General features: G+C 31.3%; 3 protein-coding genes and 1 non-coding gene across 7 annotated transcripts in view; 2 read left to right on the plus strand and 2 right to left on the minus strand.

The window, feature by feature from the left end:
* dlg1 (discs large 1) overlaps positions 1–25,707 on the plus strand; it is a 95,854-nt gene that overhangs the window by 24,717 nt on the left and 45,430 nt on the right. For both annotated transcript variants that reach the window (XM_070650036.1, XM_070650035.1), the window contains exons 3-4: positions 9,744–9,865; positions 11,368–11,466. In XM_070650036.1, coding sequence (XP_070506137.1) covers positions 9,744–9,865; positions 11,368–11,466 — 221 coding nt within the window. The remainder of the gene's footprint in view (positions 1–9,743; positions 9,866–11,367; positions 11,467–25,707) is intronic.
* Positions 140–3,880, minus strand: LOC139097974 (odorant receptor Or1-like). 3 transcript variants are annotated; one of them, XM_070650038.1, is made up of 13 exons: positions 3,372–3,880; positions 3,090–3,282; positions 3,001–3,021; positions 2,717–2,927; positions 2,150–2,298; positions 1,951–2,082; positions 1,713–1,881; positions 1,529–1,597; positions 1,317–1,438; positions 1,002–1,206; positions 750–838; positions 456–528; positions 140–392 (listed from the first exon to the last, which is right to left on the minus strand). In XM_070650038.1, exons 2-13 carry the CDS (start codon positions 3,092–3,094, stop codon positions 336–338), a joined length of 1,302 nt encoding a protein of 433 aa, XP_070506139.1. In that variant the 5' UTR covers positions 3,095–3,282; positions 3,372–3,880; the 3' UTR covers positions 140–335. The 3 variants fall into 3 exon arrangements, with proteins under 3 accessions (XP_070506139.1, XP_070506140.1, XP_070506141.1); XM_070650039.1 differs by having other exon boundaries at positions 3,001–3,035; positions 3,090–3,880; XM_070650040.1 differs by having other exon boundaries at positions 3,001–3,880.
* Positions 5,134–6,687, plus strand: PCID2 (PCI domain-containing protein 2). Its single transcript, XM_070650044.1, has 3 exons — positions 5,134–5,267; positions 5,331–5,563; positions 5,625–6,687. Exons 2-3 carry the CDS (start codon positions 5,347–5,349, stop codon positions 6,602–6,604), a joined length of 1,197 nt encoding a protein of 398 aa, XP_070506145.1. The 5' UTR covers positions 5,134–5,267; positions 5,331–5,346; the 3' UTR covers positions 6,605–6,687.
* Positions 6,771–6,867, minus strand: TRNAS-GCU (transfer RNA serine (anticodon GCU)). Its single transcript is given in 2 exon segments — positions 6,771–6,815; positions 6,831–6,867. It is a non-coding gene; the product is annotated as a tRNA-Ser (tRNA).

Consider the following 25,707-nt stretch of genomic DNA (forward strand, 5'->3'; position numbering starts at 1 on the left):
CATACAAACAAATGGAAATTAATGTTTTCAGCTTCTCGTCTAGAACTATGTGAAGTTCCTTGCCAAGCATTTCAACATTAATGGATTGTAAGTAGAATGGAGATGAGTGCAATAGAAGAAAGAAATTATCTTGTTCATATCCGGTGCAGTGCTTTTTGCATTTATTATGATATCATTGTTGTGTACATTTGTGAACTTAATCCTTTCTCAATGATGCTTGAGAAAATGTGCATCGTCTGCCATGTGTCATTTTATTTATACTTTAATTTTGTCGACTATTTCTTTCAAATATCGACTTTTAGTGCTGCTGACTGTATGTACTGATAATGTTTTGTTTATTTGTTCTGCATGCTGTTCAGAACAGCAAAGTATGAGTAAGATGACTTCATGATCTGAAAATAGACATAAGAAACAGAAGTAAAGCTGTAAGTTCCAAAACAAAATGAATGACTTACGCCCATAAATGTCGGCAAACTTAGATGAACCTGGAATATGATTCCAGCAGATAGAACAATGTCCTTAGATGACCTGGAAGCAAAACATTCTAATTAAGCATTAAATAGCCTCATTTAAAAATCTCAACAAGCATGTACTCTAGTTTACAAGTATGTGCATGTAATTGTACATGACATAAGTGCCAATATGAAAATTGCATTTTATGGACATCAGATGTATGCCATTAAGTGAATGTCTTACAATAAAAAGCACTTTGCATCCCATGAGATGTTCTAGAAATCATACAAACTCACCTCTGCATGAAAATCAGCATTGCCTTAGCTGTATTTCGATCAAAGGATTGGAAATTGGAGAAATATGCTTGCTCAGTTAATCGATAAGACTACTCAGTTGAGAAAAGAATAAAAGATTGTCAGATGTAATGTTAAATGATGTGAATTCATGCTCATTTATTCCATTTTCCCAATCAATCAAATCTCTTTTTGGTTTATGTAAGCAATTTAATCCAGGAAAATGAAATTTAGCAACTAATTTAATCAAATTACCGAATAAATGACTTCATTGCCGGTCCAACAAAACAGCAATATTTGAGTGACCATTGTAAATAAGTACACAAGGGATGGAACTACAACACCAATATTCTCCATTTGATTCAGCAATAACAAGCATGTCATGCAAATTATTACTGTCGATGCCATTAATTGAGCAAAGATTGGTCCTTGAAAGATGTCCTGGATCTCAGCACAGAACCTTAAATTAAAGTCGACCTAGTTGTAAACTTGACATTTGTGAAGCATGTCATGAAATGTCAAGTTAAGCAACTAAATTTGAATTATTCATCCATGACCATCAATACTCACTTCAATATTTCCTCATGATAAATAATGCATCGAATGACTTCACCATAATTTTCTCCATGCTTCCGTTTTAATGCACTGATTTGCTTATTTATTTCAATCATTCGTTCATCATCGTCCACAATCTATGGCCAATATTAATGCATTATAAGCTCTCATCAAACTATTACAATAAATAATTATTAAATAACTCATATTGCCTGATTTATACTCACTATAGCTGATTTGCTTTTAAGTGCATCTACATTATTTTTGATGGACTCGTCATCATTGCTGTATCCAATCTGAAAATCAATCAATAAAGGCTTTAAACTTGATATTTAAGCATTTATGAATGAGCAAACAGTACAACAACCCCTAAAACATTTTGGAACCAAAATCCGTTCACATCCAACATACTTTTTTCAATTGAATTCCGAGTCGTTGCACTTGGCCATTAGCATGCGATATCATCGATGATGCAAAGGTGTCAGTTGAAGCATTATAACAAGCGGACATGTAAATTCCATAAATTTGATAAATCCATACCAATGCAAAAACGAATGAATTATTGTGGCTGAATGGATACCTGTTAATAGCATTCAGCATGTAAAATTTTATATAAAATGTATTGAGATGGAAATTTTGTGATAATCACCAAGCAGCAATGGGTAAATAAACTTCCTTTGCTAACAATGAGCTGAGACCCCATGATGAGCATGTCATTAATGCGGGAACTAGAAAGGCCATTCCTAGTACAAAAGTCAATATCATCGATTCTTTAATTACACTAGATTAATAAATATTACATGGACAAATGTATCGAATTATCAGAATTAAGTTTGGAAATTACTCACGCATCTTCCTCATCATCATTCGGACGAAATAATGTGCTTCTTAAAAGCTTTTCGCATGCTCTTATTCTATGTCTATTTCGGTAGAACATCTCGACCTTGTAAACTAACGAAATTTGCGTCAACAGCAGAAAGAAACCTTCAGCAACGTCCTAAATGTGGATTGGGAAAACGAATTGTTAAAAAATGTATGAGGAACTGAAATACGTCATCAATCAATCATGAAGATATGTTCTTATAGGTTCTTATGAGCCTAATTATCTGGAAGTTAGTTACGATAGCACGATTAAGCTACTTATGACTTACTGGATGTGGGTAAATGAGTTAAATTTGAGTTTTTGTGGATTATTTGATGCAAATTGCATGCAGGACGTACTTAATCATGAAAGAAGCACATAAACTAACCATTTGAAGCTCATTTATCCCAATTTAATCTCACAAAACCGAGATAAGCTCCAAAACAAATATAAATCGTGAAATTCGATAACATCCATTCCAACCACTTCAATATTTCACTAATCCACAATAAGATGATTATCGGATATAGTTGATATCACATAAGTTACTCACCGTCATATTCTCAGCATCCTTAAAGAACATAATCTGCGTTGTTGTGTACGTAAAGAGGAAAAAGAATCGATAAAAGTATGACCAGACTGTGTACAGCTTCTGAATTATTTCATTATCAGTGTCTGGTGCCCAAAGACCGAGTCGTTTCAAGAACCAAAGCTGTAGAAAGAATGATTCTGCTGGTTTTTTTGGATTTACTGGACCACCAAAGCTAATTTTGTTTACGGAAAGTAAATACATGATAAATCAATTACAGATGTCCATAAATGAATAAAAATTCTCACAATTTGTACATTGATTCCATGCTAATTTGATTTTCCTGTAGAGCATGAGATACAGCCAGTAGAATAAAAAGTTATCTGAATTCTCAAACCTCATGTGTGGTATCTTTTATAGTTCCACGTCTTCTTCATCTTTAATCTTCTTTATCTTCATTATTTTAGTTTATAAAACTATATTTGAGACAGACAGGTGGAGCATTTTGCATATTTAATAACACTTGTCATGTCCTTTTTCCTCTATTGTGTCAGATGTGATGTCATTTTGTTTTTGTACCTGTCTATCTTCTTTCTCCGTAGTAAAGCATGCACGTGGAATTTTTAAAAAATTTAATTACAAAAATCTTACGTAGTTGATTAGAAATTCTCATACATACGTGCTATAAGTTGTAATTATTTGTTGTCCTTTATAAAGTCCAAATTCTTGAACTTGAATAATGTTTGGCATCAATTTGAAACTATACGCTCACTTCAATCGAAAATTCTGATATGCTGCTGTTTCAATCTATCTAAGACACACGATACATATTAATTTCATTGATAAATGATTCAAGATCCAGCAAAAGATCCAGTAAAACCTCAACATTTAATTATTGACTTTTCTGAAGTTTTCCAGTAATTCAAGACAATAAAAATTCAACAGTCGTTCATAAAATTAATTAAATTGATGGCTACTGCGTTCATAGTAAGTGGAACGATACTAGAATAAAGTTTATTTATTCAATGTTTATTAATTAGTCTCTAATAAATGATTAATCATTAGGGATTTCAATCCCGGGACAAAATCTCAATCCCGGGATTACGGGATTTGAAAAACTGATCCCGGGATCCCGGGATTAATCCCGGGATTGGATGATGAAAAAAAGTATTCTATTATTATTAATAATTAAAGAAAAATAACACGTTTTTGGACAAATTCCAGTCCAAATGTAAAACTAACTGTTTTATAAGAAATTTTAGGGTTCAATGAATCATTTCAAGCAGACAAAAATGTAGTAAAAGTACTAGTAAAAGACAAGCTAATGTCGAAAAATTTCTCAAAATCCCGATTTCGATAGATTTTCGGGATCGGGATTTGAATTTTCGGGATCTCGGAATTTTTTGGATTTCTCTGGGAAATCCCAATAGCAAGAAAGCAAAATCAATACTATGATCATAATCACTACCAAAATTTTTAGTTATAATGGTCGTTAAAATGAACTTGGCTAAATTTTTGAAATCTTTAGTTTAGCTTTCACAAAATTTTAAGAAAATTAATGCAAATATATTTAATTTCTGGATTTCAAAATATTAACCTATTAATATGAATTTTTAGAAATTTCCAATATTCAATTTCTAAAATTGTGGTTGAAATTATTAGATCAGTTATGAAGAGACATACTACATGATTTTTGAACGTGTTATTTTTAATTTTTCTAAAATTTAAGACTTCAAAGTTGAAGTTTTTGCATCAATATGAAATGAATTCTCAATCCCGTAATCCCGGGATTGAAGCTTCTCCAATCCCGGGATTGCGGGACCGGAAAAACGTCCGGGATCCCGGGATCCCGGGATGCGGGATCCCGGGATTGAAACCCCTATTAATCATGTATGATTTATTATATTCCATAACAATTGGGTCAAAAAGTCATGTACTGAATGGAACCTTGATGGGGTTTTATTCAATATTTATGAAAATGCCGGAAAATCAATAAGAAATAAGTTTTGATGATATTTTAATTAATGAAATTAAATTGTCTTGTTAATTAAATTTATTATGTGAATCTGAGGAGATGTAAACAGTGATCAATAAGCTTTATAAACTGAGTGATTTTTATGAACATCCCACGTCTAACAAGTGTTTTGTGAGCTCTCACATGTGAAAATTGTGCAAAATAATTAAAGAAAAGAAAACCGTTAGAAAAAGATTTTGAATTTTTTTCACCAAATGTGCGCGATAAACATGGATACGACCAATTTTACACATCAAGAAAATCGTGAAAAATTCTCTTTTTCTCCGTTTCACAGCATTAATTTTAAAAGAGAATATTTAATACAAATTAAGGACAACCTGAATAAACTATAATTAAAATTAAAATGAGAGAATTTTTGAGACTGTAAATAACGGTCAAAATAATTTCAAATTCGGTTTCACATTCTCACCACAAAAAATTTTCCATAGAAATAAATTTATTAAAAAAATTACGAAAAACTCATAAAATACCAATTTATGAAGCATTTAATAAACCGCAGACAATAAATAACATCATTTTTAATTAGCAGCATTAAATCCCGTAAGTATAATTGAGTATTTCATAAAATAAAACATAATAATTGAAAAATTCATTTATTTTTAGTTTGTGCTGCTTGAAAATGAATTTAATTCAATATTTATCGACTATTGGACGGTTGTGGAATAGTTATGATGGTTCCAGTGTCTCAAGATTCATTTCATTAAGTGGAAGTCACATTTCTAATAGAAATCTTCACGTAGAAGATGCTGAAAATTTAGTATCGCGATATATAAAGTCGCCGCTGGATGATGTTATTAATGCTCACTTAAGAGTCCTCTACTATATGCATGAATCACGTAAGTTCATAAATTAAATTTTAATTAATTCAAAGTAGTAATAAATTTATTATGTTTTTAGCACCCAATTACGGCGATGCATATAAATGTCAAATGGCTTGTGTACAGGCTGTCGTTAAACTACTTCAGGAAATTAAGGAGGAGAATTGGTGCTTACCAATTATGTATGTCACATGCATGGATCTGAGACTTTTAGCTTTAAAATGTGAAACGTTAGATCAAGGAGCCAAACGTGGACATTTAATGGAAAAAGCAGCTGAATGTCTCATGTCATGCTTTAGAATATGTGCTGGAGATAGTCGAACAGAAGTGAAGGACACAAAACGTATAGGAATGCTCCATCTTGTCAATCAAATGTTTAAAGTTTACTTCCGGATCAATAAATTGCATCTTTGTAAGCCACTCATACGAGCCATTGACAGTCTGTCCTTTAAAGATCAATTTCCAATCGCACAACAAATTACTTACAAGTATTTCGTAGGACGTAAAGCAATGTACGATTCAGACTATAAAACATCCGACGAATATCTCAGTTTTGCATTTAATCACTGCCCGACAAAGTACTGGAAGAATAAACGTCTCATACTCATCTATCTTGTGCCTGTCAAAATGCTCCTAGGACACATGCCATTAAAAGAGACAATGGTGAAATTCAAAGTACCACAATTTTATGAGCTAGCGACTGCCTTGAAGCAAGGCAACGTGAGGAATTTTGACGAAGTCATGCAAAAGTATGAAGCATTTTTCATCGATACGGGAATTTATATTATTGTCGAGAAACTCAAGATAATCGCATACCGAAATTTATTTAAGAAAGTCTATCTCATCCTTCAAACACATCAAATTGATTTACAGAATTTCCTCAATGCTCTCCAATTTGTTGGCGAAGAGGACATAACGATGGACGAGACTCATTGTATTGTTGCGAATTTAATTGCAGAAGGCAAGATAAAAGGATATATATCTTATCAGCATAATAAGCTTGTGGTGTCAAAACAGACAAGTCCATTTCCTAATTTAAGTGCTATAGCTGGTAATTAAATCCCTTCTCCTTCTGTTATACCAAAAAAAGAACATAATCCAACCTGTGGAAATAAATAACAAATTAATTCATTTTTTCTGTATTTAAGCTTGTTTTATTTTTGGGTAGGCATGGATAGATGCTGCAAAAAAAATGGAATTCACATCCAAAAAGGATATACATACACGACGAGAGAGAGATTCGAACTCTCGCGGGCAGAGCCCATTGGATTACAACCATTTTATGTAGCAGTCCAACCTATTAACCACTCTAGCATCTCGTCAATTTTGTGTATAGCATTTGCAAAAATTCCATTTTCAGCACTCACGACTTCAACCGTTATCTCTCCGGGTATTATACAATGTTATTACACATAGCTTGTTTATATGCACAATTTCATGAACTCTTGATAAAGCTTTAATATAATTTATAATGATTACATTTTCCTACAAAGAGCTGCAGGGTAAAGCACAATCATCCTTAATGTTGATGGAAATCAATAATAATTTTTTTTTGTTCAGCGGTGGATGTAAATTGACCGGTGTTTAACCTTAATGTGAATGAGACGAGTTTTTGTGATCATTAATTTTTAACGAATTTATAAATTTTAAATTCGACACTTCCCTGAAGTATGAAAGGGGATCAACCTAGAATAATGTAAACAAATGAATAATTTCGTGAATTTTTAGCTTAATTAACATTATTTTAAGAGATCAGATACTTGAAATGTATTCATAGAAATGGAAGTCATCATGCAATTCATATAAGGATGTACAAAAGTGCCAATTCATTGAGAAATTTAAGAATTTTTGAGAAATAAATTAAAATTTTGAGGTTTTAAAGCAATTTAACTCCAGTTTTGACAAAAGAAGAACCTTGACAACCACTGAACACATTCCTTTTTTGTTTTATTCTAAGAATGACTTATTTTTAGAAAGCTTTAGCAAGGCACATGTATATATTTTTTTGTTTTATGGGGGATAAGAAGAAATCCATTAAATTTTCATGCGTATAGCAATTTCTTTTAATTACGCCCTTTCTGTCAATTGCAACTTGATAAGGGAACAATCTTGGTAATAAAAAAATAGAAGTTCAGTAAACACTTTTTTGTTTTGTTTTTCCTTTTCTCCTTTTTTATTGGGGACACAGCGAAGGTACGAAGGGTAATTTCTCTTTTATCAAAGGAATGGGATCCCAAAATCGTATATCCGAAAACTTCTCATTTGATGTAAAAATAATAATCGTAAAATGTTTTTATGCTTGCCTTCACCATGGATATTATGTGCTTGTCAGCTTTAATAAATCTCTTGTCTGAAAATATAATACTTTTAGGGATTTGACTGTATAATATTGAAATAGATCAAGGGTAAAGATTCCTTTATTTAAATGTATTGTTACTATTCGTTTTCTTGTGTGGATCATTGTGTGGATTTATAGGCCGAAACACGAATGGATAAAAATTTGCATAAAGATTCATGAATCCTCTGGTGCAGCAAGTTACACTATCAATATTTCATCATTTATCTTTGATTTAGAAGTTTCTGCTATAAAAGCGTTAAATTTGCTATAATATCTCAAAATAACGGACAATTTAAACTTAAATAGTAAAGACACCTACCATTTACACAGATTTTGAATTGTAGAATGCCGTTAAATTTGGAAACTAAAGTAAATTGAGAAAAATGCGTTTTTACAGCACACAACCAAGCAGCCACCTAACTTGCCACTTTAAAATCTTACATAAGATTGAAAACATTCTCATTTTTATCTCAATAGATTCGAAATTGTACAAGAAAAGCAAAGAAAACACAACAAATAAGAAGTATTACACTCTTCACATGATATCTTTGATAAGATATACGCAGAAAACATCAAATTACGGATAGAAAACGATTGAAAATAATCCTCAGTTGTTGATTTACATAATGTAAATGGAGAAAAATTTCATTCGCATCATTAATTTAATCAAATCAAAATCTATAAGGCGAAATTTGATTTTATGTAAATTTCTGTGGATTGAGAATATGTATACAATATAGAAATTACCTAACAACCTTCGTATCATGTAGATGTTAATGGAGTTAATTAAATGTAATGAGAATCATGCAAAATCAAAAATCATTAGATTCTTCTTGATAAATTCTATACTATTATTTATGCTTAATTCCTTAAGGTAATGAAGAAATATCATTCATTTAGCATTAAATCTTATCTGTATCATGTTTATATTTCTGATAGACATAATACAATAGAAATATAATCTCATGTGAAGGTTAATTATTCGGTAAAATAAAGTTACACATATTTTTTGAAGAATTTGAATAATGAATTTTATGGAAATTATACTGTGACGTCAATTATATCCTTCGTTATCTTTGTGTCTGCTCTCGATAAAATTGTTGTCTGTTATTTTAGTAGAAAATTTTAAATTTTAGTAAACTTTGACTTTTTAAAATTGCAAAATTTGTGAATTCTGATATTTTTGTTCTTATTTATTGTCCTGGATCTAACAAATTTTAAAGTTCTGGTGAGTTAGCACAGAGAGATTGATATTATGATGAAGACAAAGCTCACTTTAATCAATAATTCTATGAAAAACAATTTTTCTCAATTTGAATTGTTTGAAAACAAAGATTTAAAAACTCAAATTTAAAGCTCATTTCCAACGGAACCAAACCTCTATCAAGAGCATCCTACCTTATTTTTAATACAAAAAATATTTTACGATGAGATATTTCTTATAATAAAATTGATAATCTTGTTAAAGTTAATGGATTTGAAAGGAAAATTAAGTAAATCATATACTTATTTATGACTCAATTTTGGATCAATAATTTAGTCATAAAATCTTTATGAAAATTAAAAGAGATGAAAAAAATGCTGATTAGATAACTCAGCATGTGATATTTTAAAGGAAAATTTCATAGAAAAATCCTCAATAGAAAATTATGAAAATTTTTCGTTTATCTTGCAGACTTTTCAACCCTCAATGATAATGCGTGGTTCCCCTAAATTATAAGCCTACACATAATCCTAGGAAGAAGCCAAAATTGAAAATTTTCAAAGATAAATAATTTTGCAGAGCTCATAAAACATAAATATTTTATTACCCAATCATAAAATTGATGACTAACAATTTTCTCAATTTTCCAATTTCAGATATTCAAGAATTTTACGAACTAACGCTTCTAGATGAATCGAAAACTGTGCAACAGAAAACTGCCGAAACATTACTTATCGCTTCAAAATGGGAGCAGGAAAATTCCATCAAGTTGACGGATGTAAGTTGTGACATTAAAATATATGCATTCATGACATACAGTACATGCAGAGTTATTCACATGGACTCGATTCATCATTAAAATACACTTAACAGCTATATGAATTGACCTAAATAATTACAACATTATCCCCATAAGTGATGAGAATTTATTTCATATTCTACAAATGTACAACTACTAATGGACTCAAAATCCATCTTATATTTCATCCTTCACTTAAATCTTTGAGCTTTATTTTCATTTTTCCCCCTCCCTGTTAACATGAATTTCCTTCTTTTTGGCGCAATTTTTTGTGAGATAAATTGGCTATTTTGAGGTTATTATGTATTTTTCAATCTTTTATGTAACTTTAACATTGGAAGTTCATTTTTTATTTCAAAACTTAAATTTGTAATGTTTGTAAATTTTAACGTTTTTTCTAAATTCAAATTTTTTACGAATTTCTCAAATTCAAATTTGTAACGTATCTTTCAAATTTAAATTCATGATGTTTTTTTTCTTCTTCTTCAAAAAGTGTCAAATGGGTGTTTCTTTGGATAAATTTTTTCAAAATTTTCGACTTTGAATTGATTTTTCTCATAATCTGGCAATTTTATAGCTCCATACTTTATATACACTTACGGGATTTGTGCAGATCTTTATTTATGTACAATTATTTTTTACCGTCATGCTTTATTTAATTAAATATTTCAATTTTTATGCCGGTTTCTCGGAATCAAAATATCAAATTCCGACTTTCAACATGAATTTTTTTCACTTTATTCTACTTGGCACTATGGTTGAGTTGATATTTCGAGTGTATTACACCTAAAACTATCGTTTGTTGCTCTTTAAACGCTGCATAAATCCTTAATTAAAGAGAAAAATTGAAATTTTAGTGATTCCGAGAAACTTTTTTCCTAATCCGTGAGAAAATTTATTTTTTGATTTTATGTTTTTGCAGGAATTATAGACTAACAATACAAAATAAAGACAGATTGAGATATTATAATTAATATTTTAACGAAATTAACAATTAGATAATTTGTTTAATAAGTTAAAGTAATGTTTTTCTATGAAGCAAATTTTGTAGTTTTTGAGACACGAATTAGACGAATTTGACTTATCCAGAGAATCACCCAAATCTCAAATTATAACTTATTTTTAGAATTTGAATTTTTAACGTATTTTTCAGATTTAATTTTTTTACGTTCTTTTTAAATTTAAATTTCAAACGTTTTTTTTCTTCTTTTTTAAAAAGTTTCTAAGTTTGAATCTGTAACGTATATTTTTAATTCAAATTGTAACGTATTTTTTTAATTCAAAATTTAATCCGAATTCAAAATTCTTCAATTGAATTCTCAGCTCACTGCGCTATACTCCTCAATTCTCAATCAATTTTCAATGATGTCTCCATCGCGAAAAAGTGTAAAATACTAAATGTCATCCACATAACCAACCCTTCTTCCTCCCATCCAACCCTTTTAAAATTTCTACATCATACCACCATTCCATATTTGCAGACAAACGATTTTCGTGGCACCAATTTACCACTAACGCAAGCTTTTCTGAATTTAAAGGAACATCATCAACAGCATCAGCAAGATTTTACTGACAATCAGGTGAGTTGAATATGATAAATTATTATTATTATTATCTCAATATGTTGTCATATGTGTGTGTATGCGTGCGTGGGATGTCTCGAACTACATTCGTCATGCATCCCACTTTTACGTACTTTAATATCAAGATTGTCATGGATTTAAATCATCTTGATGCTATAAAAGTTCAATTTAAAAGATATTTTTTGTGCTGTCTATCGGAAAATGTATGCTAAAATTACCTTACAAAACAATATTTCTCCCTCAATGCCAGCATGTGGGTAGAATCAATTTCTTTTATAGATTTTTCTTTCTTCTTTCCAAACAATATTCAATCGAATATTTTGGCATAAGATTGAACAAGAAAAAGGAAATCAGCAGAAATCGGTACCTGAATATCTAGATATTGCGATTTGTTTGGGGGGGGGGGGGTTGTTCATTGATGACGTCAGTAAGACAACGGGTCTTTAGAACAAATTAAAGCTACTATATCCATTTAAGTATGGTATTTAAACATTGTTATAGGGCTGAACACTGTGCTAAGGATGCTTTAAGTACTCTGTTTGCTATTCTGTAACAGGAATAGTATGATATGGTACATAGATCAAACAGGAATCGGCGTATATCCACACCCGAGTGGCATGCTACGGTAATCCTAACAGTACGTTATCTCATAATAAAGAGCGTCGCCTTAAGAGCAGGATAAGGGAAGAGTAACGCTCGCGAGCATTCCCAACTCTTTACTATTAGAGCAAGTTGCACGCCCCTTTTTATCTTCCTGTTTCCTTAAAATGAGCAAAAACAGCAAAAGCGTTGCCGTCTAAGCAAAACTAAGTCACGTTACATCCTAGCGACTACATTGTGCCGATGTGGATAATTTATCAGCATATAGAACATCATAAATACAAACCCCAACTTCTATCAATCAGTTCTGGCCACTCCTTGCTTTTCCATTCCGCTAAGTGCCTATAGCAAAGTATAGTTTCGTACCGTAATTCCAAACTAGTTTATTAATATTATGATGGATATCTATTTTGAAAATCATCATAAGCGACACACAAATATGAGCAAATTCAATCCACACACGATTCCTCATTTCTTTATGTTTTATTATTGATTCATGTCATGTCTGATATCATCACCAAAAAAAAGACTATAGAAAGAAGACAAATTGAAGTGGAAATGTGATGATAAACAGAAGGATTAATACCGATGTAAGTGCTCTTGGCAAAGAGCCCTATTATTTTTATGTCTCGTCTTAACAATTGTTTGCGAATTAATGGAAAACTTTGCTTGCTGTTGTTTATCTTATCACTTTTTTTTTAATGCTTCTTGTTGATATATTTCTCTAGACTTCCTTCTGTTTTTACTTACTTCGCGAGTTATTTAGCTAAAACGATTTGTTTATTTTGGCTGGAAAATGTTTATTTTTAACAGATTTGTTTAAAAATACCTATTAAATCTGCAAAAAACCTTGAACTCACAAAATTTGGTTTTCGTCAAGTTTTAGTCATGACACAAACCCACAAATTTTAAATTTAGACAAAATTCATATTTTGAACTTAAATTATAGTAAACATTGAAATAAAAATCAAAATACACAAAAATTAAGTTAAATTTCACTCTTTGTGAGTATTAAATCTATTCAGCATAGATATAAGTGTTAGTTGTAATTGTTCAGTGTCAATTCCGATAAAGATATGAATACATTTACTGATAAAGTCAAAAACAAGAATCCAATCTTTCAAATTCAAATAAATAATAAACAGCCTGTCGCATACAATAATAATAATGATTAGACATTATGATGAATAATGATAATGACAGGCCATAATTACTTGTGTCCAATAAAGGCTCTTCTTTATCTAAGGGTGATGATAAGATCCAGAGATGTATTCAGAAAGTGACACAAATTGGAATTGAAGGTTAGGTGTCAATATTATTATTTAAGATCAGAGTTCCTTAAGGATGTTGATGAAGGTCTGTAACTGGGTTGATTGGGAAGTGGACAATGAGGTTAATTCATCTAATCAGATTTCCTTCCGCCATTCCAGTCCATATTTAGTCCATAACAATACAATCTACATTTCCTTTTGTCCTAGATAGCTATACAAGTCGTGTAATACAAGATTAATGGAAACCGCAGCAGGATATTATTAGATAGTCATTTAGGCAAACTTTCATCAGCTGTAGCTGACATGTCTGGCAAAATTCTAATGAATATCTAAACATCGAGAAGAACAATGTCACCAGTTGTTCCTTATCACCCATCATAATTCTGTCTAAGATGTCTAAAAATAATTCAAAAAGCTTCTTTGCGTCTCAATTTTCCCCGCACCGATAAGAATCTCTTTTGAAATTGATAATCCTGACTGGCAAATAAATTGAGTATAAAGTCAAGTTTAATCCGCCACAAGTGTTTTGCTTTTCATGAAAATTCAATTTTCCGAGTCGAAGTTAAAAGAAATAACAGAGTTGAAAAGTTCCTCAAATAATATTTATTTTCATGTTTTTTCAGCACGAAAAGCTCTCCTTAGCATTTGAATTTTTCTTCCTGTTTTTATTTTTATATCCAACCTTCTCTCCCCTGACTTTCCGGTAGTGCGAAAAAAATGAGAAAATAATTTTTTTGAAGGCGTCACGAACGAAACTTTTTCTCTGTCTTCTCTCTTTCCTGTAATACTTGTGGATGTTGTCTTTGGAAATATTTTTCTTTTTTTAAGTATGAAAAAAGTTATATTTTTTTGCTTGCTGCTCTGTATTTGGGGGTAATTGAGGGGAGTTGAATTACAAGATTTATATTTATGGGCGATTAAGAGCGCTTATTAAGACTTTTTAACTTGACATATTCTTTGGATATAGAAATTTTGGAGAATTGAAAGGAATGCCTAGTAGGTAGGGTTACCTGTAATCTGGATTTTTGACGAATTTTTGAGATCGAAACCTAGACTACACAGGAGTTCTTCGACAAATCTCGAGGCCTGGGTCGGGAAGTCTTGTTGTCGGTCTCGAGAATCCCTACTATCAGGGAGAGTATTGCCATATCCAACCTATTTCTAAAAAACATGTAGCTGTTCTGATCATTGAGATCCAGAGCTGCGCCAGGTCGGTTCGCCTCAAATAATTGTTTAACGAGTTAGGGTGCACCAGACCTCTGCTCTCAGTAGACCTATAGATAGACCCAGATAGACCCTCCATAATGGGATCAGGTTGAATGTGACAGACAGGTTGCCTGTTTTGCAATTCTGATCAGAACAACTCCTTTGATGACGATACTACATGTAGCATATAAAGGAAAATTACGACCCTTTTTTCCACTAAATATGATTCGAAAAAGCGCAATCAATAATTTCTCCTTGCCAAGTCTCGAACCCATGACCACAGGGTCGGAATTGCGATGATTTTGTACCGAAGTACTAAACAATTCCGCCATTGAGTAGCTTTGACTCACTTAATTTTCAATATAAAATATTTCCCAACATTTTGTCGCTCAGGGGTATGTCTTCAAATTAGAAATTTATTATAAAGTCGTCATAACTAAACCCTCATCCTCAAAAAAGTCATTTTGATTATTTCTTCACAACTTTATCATGAATATTTAAAACAATTTGAAAAATTTGCCTGAGAACAAAGTTTGCAAATTATTTTTAGCCTCATCTGACAGCACTCGCAAAATTATTTACTTACCTTAATGACAAATATTCTCCAAAATTACACCTCATTTAAAATTAAATAATCAATTTTCAAGTAAACAATCACACAAAAAAAATTATCTGGTTTACTTGAGACTATCCAAAAATAAATTAAGCAATAACTCATCTCACCATAAACTTCAACATTGAAGTGTTAAAAAAGTCTAAACTAAACAAAAAAAAATAGCTGTTAAGCAACAAATGTTTAAGTGTCAGTTGGTGTGACACATGTCGACACTTCTAAAACATGCAAAATGATTACACTGGCTATACACAAAAAAAAGTTAAAGTAAACTTCTTGATTTTGCTGGAAGTGAAGTTGACTAGAATTGAAAGACATTAAAAATCTGCCTACTCATGAATTTCAAATACTTTTTTATATTTTTATTCTTGCCTTCATTGTGCGTAAAAGTTTATTGAAAAGGAATCTTGAAGCAGAAAAGGAAAGTTTTTTAGTCATTATATATTCAAAGACTTCAACCAAGTTTTTGGTATACAGCAATTTATTTAATAAGACACACAAAGTTTGGTTATTTCCGAAAAAATGAACACTGGTTTTAGCAATCTAGTGTGGATGTGATTGATATGTGATCGATAAAGGCGCACTTAATTGTAAGTTTAAAATTATAGCATAATTTAACGGTCAAAAATTATTTGAATTTTACCAGAAAATAAATTCATCCAAAAAATTCGATTTTTTGTTTACATTCACAAGTTGAGCATTTATTCAGCTTCAATTATTATGTAAAACATATATCAACAGCTTTGCATGGCAGACTGATAAACCACATACAATATCATAACACTTTGCCACAGAAAATTGTGTTAAAAAAAGAGATTTCATGGGAATTTGAGACAAAATGGAATCATCAGTGGCACAAATAGGAGACAGAAAAGTTGGAGACGTTGTGGGATCAGATGCTAGGAACGTGGACAAAATAAATGGTGAAGTGACGTTGATAAAAATATTGAAAAACATAAAATAAGTTTCGCTCTCAAGAAAAGAGATATAAAAATACATAAAAATTGAGTCGTCTATAACTCAGCAAATAAATGGAAGCGAAGGAGAAAAAAATGTAGATTTATGGGAACTCAAACATTGTAATATTTCATCCATAAAGTCCATTCAAGCTTCGAGCTTTCTTTCTTTTGACTTAATTCTAAAGTGGATTTTTTACTTCACCCTTTTTTTTGGAATTTTATGAAAAATTATATTTCATTGAGAAATTTACCAGACATACAGCGGAAGTTTGTGAAAAAATTTATTCGATTTTTGTGTGCTAGTAGTTAAGGGAATTACGAAAGCTATTGTTCAATCCATTGTGAACGTAAATAATGAAATTCAGGATTTAAGTTTAATTTTCATAAGGAAACTACAAGAAATGAAAAGGGAAATGAGTTTTAGCGAGACGAATTGAAGTTTTAGAGTTATAATGACTTAACTTCTATTCTAGAAGTAGTAAATTGACTTTAAAAATCATTTTTGTACCAAATTTTTGAAAACTTTTGTTTACAAATTTGATTGTTTAAATTTTGTCATATTTTCAATAAGTAATGCTTAATACTCATCACAATATTGATCTATCAATGATAAAAGACCAGAACAATTCAAATATAAAGATCCAGTCCTATAAAAATGATCAGAATCCACCATTTTAAACCAAAAATTCTTTCAAAACGTTAAAAATTTTAAAGAAAAATGATTCAATTAACTTTAAAATTTCCCACAAAATATGATATAAAATAGAGCACCTAGCATCTAACACCAACGAATCTTGCAAAAAGTCTACATTCAGCGTTAGAGCTCATTAAAAATTCATGCATTTTAATCAAGTTAGGAAATTAAAATTCCACCCATTTTAACAAAGTAAGCTTGAAAATTCATTATTTTAAAATGCCACATGAATAATTAAATATTCTCATCCACACTTTTCAAGATTTAATGAACACTGGAGCTCAACTTTATCAAAGTTATCTAAAAATTGTTAGAAAAGTAATGAAACCAAAATTTGACCGCATTTATTGCTACAGCATCAGCTATACAGCATGAGAGAATTCAGAAAATTATATGTGTTATGGAAACTTTGGATGATCATATCGAGGCTGCTAAATATATAGACATGAAAAGGATGTCATGTAACTTGAAAATTGTTCAAATAATTCTTTTGTGCCCAAACGGCATGATGCGATAGGTTGCATACTTCGTCGTATAAAATGGCCAGAATCAGCCATCGTGGTGCCGTCAGGGCAACTTCGCGTCATGCCGTCAATATAGAACGTTCGGAATTTACGTAATGCTTTAGAGAGGGAGAAGCAGGTTCAATTTTGTTAGGAAATAGACAATAAGCGGTGCAGTGGAGGGAGTGGATATCTAAAAAGCTTTTCTTTGCGTTTCCTAACCTCCAAAAATTCCCCACTCCCATTTCATAGCATTAAGTAACGATCAAAAATTTTTCCATAGAATATTCTTTAAATATTTTCAATTATTTGCATAATGTCTCTCCCTCAATTTTTTGATATTTTGTTCAAACCAGGGAGAGTGAGTGAGAAAAGCATGACGATAAAAATCAACTTCGTCATGACTGTCAAGTCAAAAGGTATAAGTGTTTCATGGCTCATTTGAAGTTATGTAAACGATGACAAAGAAGCTTAACAAAAAATCAACTGTAGATGGATGGAGAGGGGGTTTATTGACTTTAAGAGTCCAATATTTAGGTGATGAGTGTGTAGAACCCGAACAGCATAGATTGTTCATTAAGTAGGTCGGTATATTAATGGCTACACGCGAAATTGACCTAAAGGCACCGTAATGGCTGATTCTGACTAATTTTTAAAACAGAAAATGTGATTTTTCACATTGTGCTTTTCGGAGATGCTGTTTGAGTACTTCCATATCTTCAAAAGAAGAATAAATCAACTAGTGATAAGGATGAGACTCCAACAGACAAAGAACCCGGTTTTAAGAGCTGTAGTAGTCTTTCTGTACTATGAAAGCTCTTTTCCAGTTAGGAAGAGTGACGGATAGAGACCTAAATAGTCCACATCCGAAACACCTCGAAAGCAAATCATATAGACTGAGAAAAAAGCATGAATGTTCACATGAATAGAAAATAGTCATTTCCATTTCTATTGAAATTTTCATTACATACAGCCACAAAAAATCATACAGCATCATCATCAAAAAAATTGTTGCTGTCCCAATGAGTCATGATTTTTTTTTCCTTCATACCGTCACAAGTTCTGCCTTCTTTTTTTTTTAAAAAATTTCATAAAAAAAAATAGATTTTTTTGATAAACAATTCTTTTATAAGCACAATTCTGAAGAGCATTTTTCTTTATTTTCATTTTTGTCGGAGTGAAAAAAGGAAAAGCAAAAAAAAAAAAAATAAAATTATAAACAATTTTCATTATTTCAATTTCGTGCATGAGAAAGTTTTCTTATGCTTCTTTCTTTTCATAATGTATATTCGTAAGTTTTGCAATATAAAACAGAATAAAAAACGTTTTTCTTCCTTTATTGTTCAACAGCTCGTGTGCAGATACTTCTTTTTACCGTTTTAACCATATTCATTTATTTATCTTCAATTATGCGCCTTTATGCACATTTTGTCGTATTAAGGGTGCAATTGTTTAATTCTATGATATGAGATAGAATTGATTGAGTTTGTGGTCTGTCTGGTTGTTGGTTTTTAATCCATTTAACATGATATGAAAGAGAAAATCATAAAAATTTGATTAAATTAAAATAAATTTACATACAAAACCTTTCAACAGTCTGTTTTGTACAGTTAAAACTCTATAAATGTTTTTTAAAATTGATTTAAATTCAAAAATTACGTTAAAACTTTTCAACAGTCGTTTTGCATATTCAAAACATTATGAATGTTTTTAAACTCATTTAAATTTGAAATTTACGTTAAATTGAGCTTATTGATATTTTAAATATGTGATAGCCCTTAATGACAGCAACAAAAATGCAAGGAATAAGACCTAAAGCACTCATCGGTAATGCTTCCATACTTTCTCAACATAATACCAAATGTCTTTCCTTATCTTGATGATTATGGCGACTTATCGACTAGTTCCTTCCCCAAGATTCAGACGCGTGCATGCAAACTTAAGCAATGAGGGTGAAACGAGAAGAGAATTTTCATGTTTTAAAGTCACTCACATGCACGAATGTTAAAAGTTTCACGTTCTTGACAGATCAGAGAACTTTCTTATGAATTTAAAACCACAAAAAATATTTCTTAAAGGAATAAGCAGAAGAACTAGTTGCATGTCGAATTTTTCACAGACTTTATGTCGCTCGCGGTTCAATAACATGTCAGATTCGCAAATGTTAGCTCAGCTATTACCAGCACAGATTAAATATTCAAACTATGAAGGAAATCCAAAAAAAGAGTTCAATTTAAATTTATTTTATGGACATTTGTGGGTGTAACTGCAAAACCAGCAGCTAATGCTGATTGTTAAAGTAATTCTCACATAGCCCAACACATGTGTGTAGTGGAAGTGGCCGTATGGTTGATAATAAGATTAAATGTTTTATTTATTGAATGAGTTCGATGAAAGCAGAACTGATTTAATTTTATTTACACTATATGTGGTGTTGAAATGTCCATGTTCACGTCCATGCTCACTCTCTTCACTTTCTATCACTCATGAGCAAATAAATAGTTAAACTAGCTGTGCTACTGCTCTTAATAGGATATTAAATTAATCAAATAATGTTCACTGCGTCAGTGTGTCCTATTTAAATCCATTCCATATTGTTATTGTTATTCCTATCATGTTTTCACCATCATTGAGGAGAAATTAATTACAATTATATGTTTGTGGAAATTTGTTGACTCATTTTGATGCAAAAAAGAAGAATAAAATATGTGTTTTTTTACTGATATGATGTTGCGTTCGCATTGTTTGGTCGTGGAATTTAATAAGTTTGAAATTAAATATTCAGAATAATTTATATTCAACAATTTGACTCTATAAAACTTGACAATTTGAAAAATACGGCCTACTTTGTTACTTTATTGAGCTTTTAATCAATTTTAGATGATTTAAATTAGTTTAACTCTAATAAATGAGTTAATAGTTGGCTAATAGCTTCTGTAAAGTAATAAAAATCCTTAATTTCATGAAATTCCACCAAAACTTTAAATTTTCTTTGTTTACATTTTGATTTCCACCTCAAAAAGTTTTTCATCTAATTTCTGCATTTTTAATGAGATTATTATAACTCATTCCATTCATAACGGTGCTAAAAAGTGGCAAGAACAGTGCGCTAATCTTTTAATTACACAAATCATACCATAAAAGACAAAGCAAAGCTAAAAATTCTTTTATTAGTGGCAACAAAGCACTAGAAAATTTACATAAATTGCAAGTTAACAGGATGAATGAATGACAGTAATAATAGATTAATTTCAACAGTTTCCTTTCAACGTTATTATCCTATTCTGCTTTGAAATTGAATCATTGTTTGCACGTGCTGTTCACTATTACTCATGTTATATTCCCTTAAATATAATAACGTTAACAATACATTTTATGATTCTCATAATATCCATAATTTAATTAAATTTAGTTTATGTTGTAATGAAAATTTACTATGGTGAAGAGGATTATTGTTCAATTTTCATCTTCCTTAATCTGCTTAACACAATTATGTGCTTCGAAAAAGTAAAAAGTTCTCACATGACTGCATTATTAAAACTTCATTTCAGGGAATAAGCTTAATTGTATGTCTACAAGTCGAGCACAAAATCAAGTTTCTGTCAGCTCTACAACTTTCCATCCATTTCTTTTTTTTAATGCTTAAGGAAAACAGAAATTAACTTTTAATGCACATTTTATGTTACAATGTACATGCCATATTGTAACTAACTTTCTATGAACATGCTTTAAGGTTTAATCGTCTACAATCACTTCAGTCATGCTTGCATATAAATTAATATCGTAAAATCAAGATTGTTTCAACGAAGTCAAGTTGAATTAGGAAAAGAAAAATTAAGCATATGTGGAAATTGCGCATAAGCTTTGTTTTTTAATGCTGTTATGAATTTTTGATCATTTCTTTAGGGTTCGTTTGGTTATAAATGACATAGGCAAAGGTTTCTTCTTTATTTTTTCTAAAACATAACGACTTCAGCAATAGCAATAGACAAAACAGAGTTGCTGAACAAGCAGTTGTCACTGACAAAAACCGTACAAATTCTTAATAATTTGTATGTTTTTTCTAACAAAACCATACAAATTAAAAAGAAACTGTACGGTTTTTGTCTGTTTTGCAACTGGCTTGTTTTGCAACTCTGAGACAGAATCATCACAAACTTTAATGCAGTCTTGTCCACACTTTTTTGTGTCACGGCATTGTGTCACGACATGTGTCACGGGATTGTATCACGATTCATGACATTTTAACGACACACAGCTTGACCAGCACTGCTTTAATGTCTAAAAAAACATTTCGCAGACTTTAATTTAGTTAATAAATAACATGACATGACAAAAGGTCATTAGTGACATATGAAACCACCGCCATCATCATAATCATTATTTTCAATTCATAACACTTGTCGCCATGTATAATTTTTAAAGACAAGTCAATGGCATTCGTTATTGCAATACGACACACATATCCAATAAGGCAAATACATAAACAGTTCTTATTAAATTTCATTTTCTGTTTCATCCTCCTTATGTTGCGCCCACGGTGATTTGGATAGGGATTTATGGAGTGGAAGTAAATTCGGAAAAACAGTCAAACTTTTAAGATTCAAAAAAGAAAAGTTTTCTTTACCTTTAGTAGAGATTTCAGATCGTTGTGGGAATATTTCGTTTGAACTTTTTTTGTGGAATATCCAATCGACACCAGCCTCATTCTTATTCAATATTTGGGGTAGAATGAAATCTCTTAAAAGATTAAAGTTTACGACTTGAGTTATGGACGACATTAAAAAAAAAAGTTACTATTGGTAATGTGGATGTGTCTTCATGACCTTTTTGCGTTTGCCCTTTCCATGTTTCCTTTCACTCGATGATATTTATTTGTGCTGGTTAAAAGCTAAAGTTTCAACTTGAGGGATTGAGGATGTGAAATTAAGTGAATTTAAAAAGAAAAAAATCATTTCATTTACTTCAATCTCTAAATAGTATTACCAGTTTGTGTTGTTAAAGGTGATAAATCAATATGAAGGATATATCGGAGGGAAATGGAAACAAAGTTAAAAGCTTCCTCAATACGAATTTGGCAAAAATTCAATTAATGTCCTTTTGAGCACTTGAAAAAATATCACAACATTCAGGTTGGAGAGTATTAGTTGAGTGGAGATGACTGTTGCGCATTTATGGACGATTAGTTATGGATCAATGAGAGGTTGAAGTGCGGTTTGGAACTATTGATAGTTTCAGATTGTTCGATTCCTTACTACGACTGAGGTTTTAGAGAGGAAAGCACAATTTCTCATAACATAGTTTAAATGGGACTCGAAACCTTACATTCTTCGCTGGCCGTACAGATCAAGTGTAATCCAAGGCCTCCCTCAGTCAGCTCCTGAAACTAGCTCTATCGCTGGTTACCGCTTGCCAATTACCAATTCTAAGTGTGACACTATCTCTGTCGAGAGATCCTGAGAATCGACTCTCCATGACAGACTCCATTAGAATCGAAATGGGACTCGAACTCACGTCCTTTTAATTTACATGTCAGGTGCTCTTAGGTCCTGAGCTATCGAGGGTTGTTTGGAAATGTTGTATGATGTTTACAAACACTTCTCAACAACATAGTTTACGTGGGACTCGAACCCATGCCCTTTCAATTAGATTTCCAGTGTCCAAAACATATCGTACTCTTGACAAATCCACATAGTAGCACCTAGTAGCATAATAATCACCTCATGTAAACAAACAAAATCAAAATCATCACTCCTTATCAAATCCAAAATCACAGTAACAACAAATCGGAAGGATAATCATCCATATGTCATATCAGTCTTCACGGTGATGCCTTCAATATGGAAATGCTTGCCAAATAAATTACGTCAAAAAGGGAAAAAAAATAAGCTTCTAATTGACGAAGTTTCCATAGCTGTTGTTTTCGTTACCAAAATCGTTATCAAAAGCAGAGATGAAAAAAAAAGGAATCGACATAAATAGTATTGAACAGAAGGGACAAAAGAAGGAGAAAAAAAAGCTATTGTCTAGAAATTTATTATCTCATGTCTACTTTTTGTCTTATTTTTCTATTTTGTTCTATGGTTTAATGGAATGGGAGTGGAATTGTGATTTCATCCTTAAAAAAAAATATTTTGTGACTTATTGACCGTTTGAGTCGTAAAAAGTCTTGAGTCATATGGATTCTTATTGTTTTTGATAAATTTTTCGATAGGTTGATTGACATTTTTCATAAAATGGATGGAAAAAATTGATCAAGACTTATTGTTTATGGAAAAGATTCTTTTAATATTTAATCACATTAGGACTGTCCATAACTTTTGCTAAAAATAGAAGCATCGGGGTCATATTCTGATAGGACGACTCTTCTTATTGGTCGAGCGGGTCGAGTTTACTTTTGTGGTCGAGCGGCACAAATACAGTTGGTAAGACATCGTTTCCTCGCTGTAATATCGACAGACCGTATCATGTTGTCTTGATGCTGCGACGTCTGATTTCTTTCCATATTCAGATGGGACGACTCTTTATATTGGTCAAGCTGGGTCAAAGTTTACTTAAGAAACCAAGCGACTCAATACAGTTGCTTAGACATCATGCTGTCTTGGTCATCATCTGATCATGTTGTCTTGAAGCTGCAACATCTGATTCTTATCCATTTTCACTGCAAATAATAAGATTTCCCAGTCGTGATTCAAATTAAAGCTGGAATTCAACTAAAAAACTCAACACAAGCAATAAACAGCTACTACAAACTGCACTTTAAGTAAATTTAATATCTCCATGACCTCATGACATTTATATGTTTTATTCAATTCAAATATCAGCCACACCTCCGCACATCCATCTTAAAAAAAAGGAAATACAAAGTAAATATTTAACTTTCATACTGAAATTCTGTCAAATTTCTTCGAGCTGCTCGATGCATTTTCACATCTCAAAATGGTTTTATAACCGCACAGAATTTCACACATAAATTATTCAATCGATTGATGTTAGTCATCAGGAAAAACAGTAATTTGAAATTGAATTAAACGACCATTTGACTTTTGCTCTTTTCCTTGTTGACTCCTTGATGTCTACTTCCATTGCTGAAAGAATTCGTTTTTAATTCCAATTGCTTAATTAAATAAGAAACATTAAGACTGAATTTTTCTTATTTTTTTTCATTTCACTGTGCGACAATTAAAGTTTCATTAGTAATTCACAAGGGAAATTGCAATCAGACTAATGGAATCAGTGGTGTTATTGATGGAGTTGGGATGAAGCTTTGACCTTGTGTGTACAGCTAACGAGCTTGGTGTCTTTATCAATGCAATCGAAATGCTATATTGTTAATTTGGCGGTGAAATGTTGTAAGAATAGACTTTCCGTGCTAAATCCGAATTGACTTCTAGTTGTGACTTTAGAATTGACTTCTAGTTTTTAGTCATAGTGATGTTTTTGGTAGCTGATGTATTAGTAAGACACAGCAAGACATAGCTGTATTTACCTATTTGTAACAATAATAATCAAGCAACACTTCTTTCTCTCTAACGTTCATTTGAGATTTGAATAATATATATTGTGCATAGTTGAAAACCCCTTTTCATGCAAAAATTCAGTCTGTAATTGAACTTCGAAGAATAAACATTGTAAATACGTAACATCTATAAGAATTTCACCATCACGATTATATAAAGCAGGAATTCAGGTGTTTATTAAGCTGAACAAACAGCAATCCTTATCAATAGCTTTTGCTTTTGAGTTCCATTTTAATTTCTGTTAATTAATTGTGATCTATAGCGTTTAGAAGTAGTATTTATTGATGACTTGCTAAATTAGTCATACCAAGTGCAGTGCTGTTTCCTACAAATTAAGAATTTCATGTTGTAGGCTTCTGCATCATTCAAAGCTTACAAGTAAATGATGTAATCAGAATTTAGAAGACCTTTGGTAAAGTAAATTATCTAATAAATGAATCAGAATGCTCAATTAAGTCTGAAATTATCGCTAATGATCCGCAAGGACAAATGTCATGAACCTTTTCAGAACAAGACAGCAAAAAAAGGTTTTTTTATTGCGCTTTCAGTTAGTTTACTGTCATTTTTTATTGTTCTTCTCATGGACAGATGTTTTCGCTTTACATCACCTCGTCATAGATACATACATCGCTCATATTCTTTATTTATTTACTGAAATATCTCATATAAAGCGCATAATTTTTATAAATATATGTAAAAATATTTCATACAAAAAAAAAAAGAAAAATGCTGTTGCCTGTGGAAAAATGACAAAAATTATTCTCATTTCAAGAGAAAATTGAGCTCCGCGCGAGAGGAAAACGAGAGAAAATAGAGTAAAATGTATCAATGTGTTAGTAAATTCTCTCGCAAAGTAAATTTTTCGTAAAAAA

The sequence above is a fragment of the Chironomus tepperi genome, unplaced genomic scaffold (assembly GCF_022539635.2).
Source record: "Chironomus tepperi strain 1889 unplaced genomic scaffold, CSIRO-AGI_Ctep_v1 contig_445, whole genome shotgun sequence".
NCBI lineage: Eukaryota > Metazoa > Arthropoda > Insecta > Diptera > Chironomidae > Chironomus > Chironomus tepperi.